The 8,725-nt window shown below is 44.5% G+C and overlaps 1 protein-coding gene across 1 annotated transcript; it reads left to right on the top strand.

Annotated features, from left to right (window-relative positions):
• Positions 1–4,001: 4,001 nt before the first annotated feature.
• On the top strand, positions 4,002–7,611 carry irx2a (iroquois homeobox 2a; the record flags this gene model as incomplete). The annotated part of the gene is given in 6 exon segments (XM_080472422.1): positions 4,002–4,350; positions 5,621–6,026; positions 6,727–6,983; positions 6,985–7,258; positions 7,261–7,442; positions 7,444–7,611. Coding segments are annotated over 6 exon segments (1,527 nt in total). The 5' UTR covers positions 4,002–4,110.
• Between the last annotated feature and the right edge of the window lie 1,114 nt (positions 7,612–8,725).

Raw genomic sequence — 8,725 nt, 5'->3', positions numbered from 1 at the left:
TTCAAGCCCATCGGTTTACTGCTCCACTTCCTGCCCTGAGAACTGTTTTCCCAACATCCATGTCAGTTAGCAGCATGTTAAACAAATCAAACCTAAAGAAAGAGCTGTCGACTGATTTGTTTTATTTTCTCCGTCTCTTTTAAAAGTATCTAAACTAGAACAACAGCAACAACAGTGCTGGCAGCGTAATGTATTTGAAGCAACGGTGGCAACCGATGTTCTCCACTTCAGCACATCAGAGGCATCCCTGCTTCAGTCACCCTAAAGGTACCCGTTTACAAAGTGATAGGGCTTAGGGTTTTTAACTCGGGGCGAGGGGCTGATTTCAAACCCCCTCTGCTGCCAAGCACATGGACGGCTGCTGATTAGAAGAGGGTTGGCAGCAGTGGGCAGATGCCAGGCGGGAAGAGAGATGACGGCCTGTCGCTAGTCTGCCATCCAACCCCTCAGCCCTCACCGAGTTACCCCCTCCCTGACTGACCCCTCCCCTGATGTACAAGAAAGGGGGGGGGGAGAAAAAGACCAAAGACATCACTGTGACAAATCCAAAGTGGGAAGGCTACGAACTGCGGTCGTGCATCAAAATGCAGGAAACGTGTTAAACTGACAGATACATTAAATCGTCATAAAAGAGTATCTCAAGAGTTTTGTCGAGTTGTTTTGATCACATAAAGACCAAATCTGCTCAGCTTACTAAGCAACACAATGAAAGATCACAACACTGTTTTGCTCCTCTTTCCTTGTGCACGCCCACGCACAAACATGAGCACACTAGCACACATCTACCACACTTTGTGCAAGTTTGGGAAACTGAACATTCCTTCGCCAGCCTACAGAGGATAAAAAAAAAAATATTGAGCTCTTTGAGTGTTTCAAAATTCGGGAGTGGGAATACTGACAGAGGATCATAGTGACCACTTACTAATTATGCAAGATTACATGAGAAATCATGAAGACTACGCCAATATCGACATGAAATCGTCACAACAAATTCATAAGAAAACATGAAAACCTACCCTTCAAACAATCCAAACTTGATGCACTGAAACATTGGTGACGTAAGGACTCAGACCCAGACTATAATCATTCTGCAGTATCCCAGACTGTATTGATTTCATACCTGCTCAATGTGACGACATACTTAGGCCATTCTCTGCTACTGATGCTGCTACTGCAACTCACAGTTACTGTTACAAAACACACACACACACACACACACACACACACACACACACACACACACACACACACACACACACACACACACACACACACACACACAAGGTTTAACTAATAATAACAGTATATATATATATATATATATATATATATATATATATATATATATATATATATATATATCATTAGTCCAAACTGCTGCTGATAGGGACTTTTTGAAAAATTAAAAATCTCCATCTCTTATTTTCCTACACTGCCTCTGTCTGACCTGATGACTTTTTTTTTTTTTTTTTTTTTTTTTTTATCAGCCACTTTTTTTTTGTGTGTCTTACTTTTTTGTCTGTCTTCCTCATTTTTCTGTCTGTATGTCAGTCTCTCCACTCCCATCTCTTATATCTCCATCAGGCTGGAACTAAAATATCCTTGGAGCTGCAGCTTGTCTAAAAATGAGATCTGGAATGTACTCCTATATGGAGTTCAAACGCAAAGTTATACATTTCAACAGGCCAACAGGTGCACTTTTCACCATGGAAATGAGCACACACACAGTCATTTCCAAGTTATTCACACACATGTATTTACTTTATTATACATCCTTACACGTGTAGACCCTCACCGACCACACTTACTGTTACAGTACTGGAAGTTAGCCCATGGCCTGTGTGTAGAGGAGACAGTGCCCCCTGGTGTGGGCCAAACAGTACTCCCAGTCTGCCATATCTTGACCCAATCTATTTTGACAGTACTCATTTACTCTTCTGGGATTGATTAATCCTGCCTGAAAGAGTAACTCCACTTACTTATTTCCGATAAAGACAAAATATTCAATGAACACTAGAAAAAACCCTTCAGAAAATGGAGAACGATGAACCTTTCTGGGAGATTTTAAACTTCCCCGGGCTAAAAACAATGAAGTCACAGTAGTAAATAATTATCCATGCAGAACAAAACGTTTGAGATCTATTTATGGTGACTCTGTGTTTACATTTTTAAACCTAATGGGGAACATAACAGGTGTTTAATGCACTGTTCCAAACATCTTGCAATATGGAATAAAACGCAGGTAGTTAATGCTGAAAGTTGATTTGAAAGAACTATGATATTTAACCATAAAAGTGCATAGACTATATGCTGCACAATATGCAGGTTTCACTAGCTTTTCATATAATACAGATAATTGGTTTATCGCCTAAGCCTTATTAAGTTTTATTTTATAAACAAAAGCATTTACACCGAGCGAGTGGTTTCTCTAAGGATGGTATTTCTGATTACATTGGTTGGTGCGCATAAGCGCGACCAGACTTATGATAATTTTAACCCTGCCGTGGATCATTTCAAGATGGGAATAAAGAGTGAATTGAATGTTTGCTGTCCACATGTTACTTGTGGAATTAGTGACTTCCGTTGATGAGCAAGCTGTATCGTTTTCTTGGAATAGTGCTGGTGCGGTGTACACCGCTGCAGTGCAGAAACAAGCACCTGATGGACTCCCATGCATCCTCTGAACAGATCCCACCTTTACTGTCCGTTCCAGAAACCCCTGTCACATTTCCAGTGTCTCCCCACGCTTTGTGTTGTATCCCTTTTCTCCAACAGAGGTCATAATGTCTGTAATCATAAAAGACGCGGGTGCGCCCCGCTTGCATGCAGACCCTCTGAAGTGCACGCACGGAGACACTGACCAATAGTGTGGAGAAAGAAACAAACCGCGAGGCTCACCGATGGACGCGCAGAGTCACGCACGCACAATGGAATTGCGCTGGTTGTTCGCTCAGAGTCTATTTAAAGGAACCTCCTCCTATATACGGAGACAATTACCCAGCAGCGGCAGCTTTATTACTGCTGTTGATTGTAATAATAAGGGGTGCGTGTATTTGAGTTGCGCTAAGTGGGGGAAGTTAAGGGGCTGGATACGCCTCCCGCAGGCCGGAGCGCGCACTGCCTGTGGAGCGTGCCCCCCAAACCTTATATTTATGAATGTGTCGCTGTGTGATAGACTGACGAAATAACCAGCTGCAAGTGGAGAGCTCTAGCCAGGCTATACACTCTCGCTGGCGGGTCTCTCCTCCTTTCCCTTTTAGTTGTTTGTGTAGTGTGCGCAAGTTTCTATTAGACGGACGCATTGGAAATGCAAAAAGAAGCCATCGGAGCAAATATTGCCTGATTAAACACTTAATGTTCTGAACTGGTTGCTTTTGCGCTAATATCATTAAGCCATTAGTGCAAAAGAAAAAGAAAAAAGTCATTGAGAGTCCACTTAAGGCTATTGCTTGTTTATAAAGAAAAAAGTTCGAATTTACAATGTGCTTAAAACAACTTATTAAGGAGAATTTCACTCAAATAAGGCACATAATAAATATGTTTTTTTTTTTTTTTATATTGAACTAGTGTAGGTTTACAACCTCACAGTTTTAGCCAATTGTGTTTATAAAAAAGAAGTTTCAGAAGAGCAACACTGAAGCAGCCTTCTTGGCTCAATAGGAAGCGACCCTACTTTTTTGCAGTGTGGAGTCTTGGTTTTGTTCCGAGTCTCCATTTCTATCAGGCAGAAAGGGGGCGGGGATGGGATATTCAGATGAGCCGGAGTGACAGCTCCAGTTTCCCCCAATGCTCTGTGTGTCTGAAACTCCACTGGCTCCTTCCCTCCTAACTCCTCACTTCATAGTGCTGCGTACTAAAAACATCGGACGCTAGGGGATCAAGACGCATGCCACATTGCCTCTATGTGGGCACTTTAACAGATCTTTCGGGATTTTTTTTTTTCCCAGTTAGGGGGCTGTGGAGGGAGGCCTTTTTTTTATTTTCACCCTCTGATGACTGTTTGCACGGCTGATTATTGAGTTGATTGTTTATTTTTTGGCCGCTGTTGTCCGGCGCCCTGCGCGTTTTTTCCTCCCATTTTGGAATCGGCGACCTATCGCGGGCTCACCAATGTCCTATCCTCAGGGTTACCTCTACCAGCCCCCGGGCTCTCTGGCTCTGTATTCATGTCCGGCTTACGGGGCCTCGGCTCTCGCTGCCCCGCGAAATGAAGACTTGGCGAGGTCCTCCTCTGGCTCAGCCTTCAGCCCTTACCCCGGGTCGGCTGCTTTCTCCGCCTCGGCCGGTGCAGGCTTCTCAAGTCCGCTGTCATACTCCACGGATCCAACGACGGGATTCCCATCTTACATGGTAAATAACCCATATGCGTGTTTACATTATGATAACGCCTCAGAGGTAAATGCCGGCGTTTGGAAGTGCGCAAAATGTTGCTCCGGTTCCCTTTGCGCTCCAGACGCGATGAGATCGACTCGCCGTGTTTTTATTGTGACTCACTAATCAGTAAGTTCTCGCGGAACTTTTCTTTTTAAATATTATTATTATTGACTGCAATACGTTAATGTCTAGTGGCCTAGTCGAATTTCCCCCCTCTATAAAATCTCTAATTCCCTCGGCTTATATGGATTTTTTAAAATAAAGCTGCGCATTCTAATGGCTTGGCCAAAGCTTACCTCTGGCTGCGCAGCTAATTGTGTAGAACTGCACCTACATTTCTGTGCGAACGTTAATTCCACGAGGAGAGACTTTATGTGTCATAGCAAATTAAAAACACAAGCCATAAATTCAGCCAGCTGTCATTAAAATCACCGGTTGATGGGGTGGCAGACTTTTTTCAATCTCAGCTGAATAAACCGCATTTTAACATGAAAAGCATGACTCGAAATGCTAATGTCACAGGGCACTTCAAGCGTTTTAGGAAAGGTGCATATCAAGTGATTTGCTAATGGGATTTGTAATGCTGCAAAAAGGAAGATATGTTAACACATTAGGGTTGCCACAACAAAACAAAAAGAAGCCAGAGTAAGAATATTGGGGACTTAATGGATGATTACAGAAAAATTTAATTTTCCTTTTTTGGTTATCTTAACTGGTATAATGACAGCAGCTCTGTTATTAGTTAATCCGATAATGATCTTAACCATTAGTTACCCATTAGTGCGTGTTTTTCTGCGGCCTGCCTGCACGCGCCGTAAACATTAAGTGTGGTTTTTTTTTAACTGGACAATCGATCACATAGAAATATAGAGATATTATTGACGGTTTGTTTATAACGAACAATCCACTGCACGTCCATTTTTAATACTGATGTCATTATTGTTTATATATTTTTTTTACAAATAATTTTGAACTGTCTACATGTTTTCCAGATGTCCAAAAATATTCCCATAAACAGATGTTTTAAACGTTGCACAAAATAGTTTTTACAATCTTTTTTTTACCATATATAATTTTCCTGTTTTATGTTTATTTCATTTTTATATTGATACAAACATTTATTTGTTTGTCACTTTTATACATGCCACATTTATGTCACTTTTGAAGAAAATGCAATATTTTATGAGCAATGGGAAACACATGGCAGGTTCTTGACTTTTTCTCCCCCCCCCCAACTTTTATTTAGTCCTCTCCATACGACGCGCACACGACGGGCATGGCCGGGGCATTAAGTTACCACCCGTACGGTAGTCCGGGGTACCCCTACCAGCTCAACGACCCGGCTTACCGCAAAAATGCCACCAGGGACGCCACGGCCACCTTGAAGGCCTGGCTGCAGGAGCACAGGAAGAACCCGTATCCGACCAAGGGAGAAAAGATCATGCTGGCCATTATCACCAAGATGACCCTGACGCAGGTCTCCACATGGTTCGCCAACGCCAGGAGGAGGCTCAAGAAGGAGAACAAGATGACCTGGGCGCCTCGGAATAAGAGCGAAGACGAGGACGAGGACGACGGGGACGGAGAGAGAAAAGAGGTGGAGCGATCTGAAAAGAACCTGGACAACAGCGAGGCTTCAGCGGAGGATGAAGGTGGGATATGAACCGGCGTTCGAGCCAATGATCACTGTAACGCCTCAGCTAATGTGGGCAGGAGGGGTATTTTTTTTAAAATATTTTTTAATTTGTGTCATTTAAGAATTTCCACAGTAAAAATGTCAAGAAAGAGAATTTAAATCGTGAAAGTTGTTTTCAGATACTGCAGTGTTACATTTATGATTACAGTCTGCACGCACAAGAATGAACAGGCTTCACGTTCCGTCTCGGTAACCAAGTTGATTGGTATAAATTTTTAATGAAAACGAGTTTCTAAGACTCAACGCCACACTAAATGAACTGTTAGGAGGGACATTATATTTTCTTTAGCATGATTAATGGCAGGTCACTGGCTCCAGCAGACCCATAACACAGATCTCCTGAGTGGCCTCAAATAAAATTTGAATATTAATATTATTCCAATGATGACATTTTTGTGTATGATTGAGGGGGGAAAAGAAGAGCACAATTGTCGACGCATGGAAATCGACTTTTAATCGTAGCCTACTTTTATAAACTGATATGGCGTAAATAATAGATGGATTACTTATCCAAGCCTGGCTGGTTGTGAAGCATTACTGATCAGTTTTCAGTGCACACTCTTCTGTTTATATTTTGACTCTCTGGGTCTTTCCTTCTTCCTTTCTCTCTTTCTCTCTTGGCCTAACTATTTGTAACTTCCCCCCGTTATTTCCAGGGATCAGCCTGCACGTGGACACCCTGACGGATCACTCGTGCTCCGCGGAGTCTGACGGGGAGAAGGTGAGCTGTGTGGGCGATCTTGGCTCCGAGCAGCCCGGCGACAAATGCGACGAGGACAGCGAGGACCAGAGCCGCGACCAGCGGCCGCAGCTCTCACCCAAACCGGTCACGTCGTCGCCCCTGACAGGAGTGGAAGCCCCGGTCCTCGGTCACCACCACCCCCACCACCACCATCTCCACCACCATCACCTGCCACCACCTGCACCACCTGCACAGCCAGCGCGAGGACCTGGCGCGCAGCCTCGTGCACACCAGTAAATCCTCCTCCCCATGCCTTGACAGCAGAGCCACGCCGGGGGCTCCCCAGAACCCCGCGGTCAAGCCCAAACTCTGGTCTCTGGCGGAGATTGCTACCTCGGACCCAAAGCAACAGCATCAGCAACCCGGGCAACCGAGTTGCCCCTCCTCCAGCGGCGGACTCCTCACCCCCCCGACGCCCTCCACGACGTCCCCGACAGCCACGTCCCCCTCCTCTACCCGGCCCCCTCCATCCTTGGAAGACCTATTTATTACACTTCTCCCTTTTATAGCAATTACACAAACTATGGCAACTTCAGCCCCCTGCAGGGTCAAGGGATCCTGCGCTACACCAATTCATCCGGAGTGAGTCTGGCTGCGGCCGCCGCCGCCGCCGCCGCTGCTGCTGCTGCAAAACGAGGGTCTGAGCTCGTCTCACCATGCTCTGGAGGCCAGCACAAACCCCAAACACAGGCCAGACTCGCCCCTCGTTAAAAATAACCCGAACCAGATTGTTGTTGTCGAGCAGCAGCAGCAGCAGCAGTTCAGACCCGCAAATTTAGAAGCGAAGAAAGGTACGTAATCGACGTGACGTGGCCAGATCCAAACAAAGTCACAGCTCATGAGAAGTTATTCTAATGTAGTGTTGAATCTTGGAATTGTACTCAGACACTGGGGGGGGGGGGGGGGGGGGGGGGGGGGACGTTGCTCCACGGTGGAAGCAAATTTAGATCACTTGTCTCCAATGCAAATCAACTGGTTTTCTCGTGTCACTTTCAGGTGTCAGTGTTGTGGCACCATGGGATGATTTAGCTGTTCCTGCCTCATTTAAATAAAATTAAGGCTTTATTCAAGAGATCTTCCCAAACAGACAAGGAGTATTGTTTGAATCTATTGGCAAAAATGACACTTGTTTTCACAGAAAATGTGACTTCAGGACATTTTACTGCGCTAAACAAATGGAAGCATATTATGGCCTACATGTTCTTTTTTTTTTCTTCTCATTGCAGTTAAATTCTGGAAAAGGTCATTTGTAATTGTTGCTTTTTTTTTCTCCACATTTATGTGTATTTTTTTTTATCTATCTGAATCTCAAGAGATGTTTGAGGTTTTTGTTTGCAACTTGTTTGCTTTGGAAAACAAGCTTGCTTTAGATATGACAAGCTCGTTGCAAACAAACCTGAGAGTATACCTGCAGATGAATATTAAAACTGACTAAGGAATGGCATCGAATAAGCCCAACTTTACACACACACACACACACACACACACACACACACACACACACACACACACACACACACACACACACACACACACACACACACACAGAGCGCGCGCGCGCGCACATGAAGACATATTGGCAGCATGTGAATTCAATGAGCAGAGAAATGTTGCCATAGCTTTGAGCTGGAATCCCTTTTTTTTTTTTACGTGTGTGTGCGCGTGTGTGTACGCAAGCGTGCGCACAGTGGGCCTCACACCTTATCTCCCAGCTTAGGATAATTAGAATTACACCGGGTCAGCCAAAAGCAAACAAATTAGTGAGTTTGCTGTGCGCACTCATAGTGTAACTTCACACCTTCAAAATGTCACTTTAGGTTGTTGTGGTGGTGGTTTTCTCCTGCGCCCATTTAAATCCCCCCCAACACTCCGCTGGATGGCCTAAAGACGTCTTCAGCCGCGGTTAGGCTTTT

The sequence above is a fragment of the Lipophrys pholis genome (genome assembly GCF_963383615.2).
Source record: "Lipophrys pholis genome assembly, chromosome: 9".
NCBI lineage: Eukaryota > Metazoa > Chordata > Actinopteri > Blenniiformes > Blenniidae > Lipophrys > Lipophrys pholis.
This window is presented reverse-complemented; position numbering and strand designations above follow the sequence as displayed.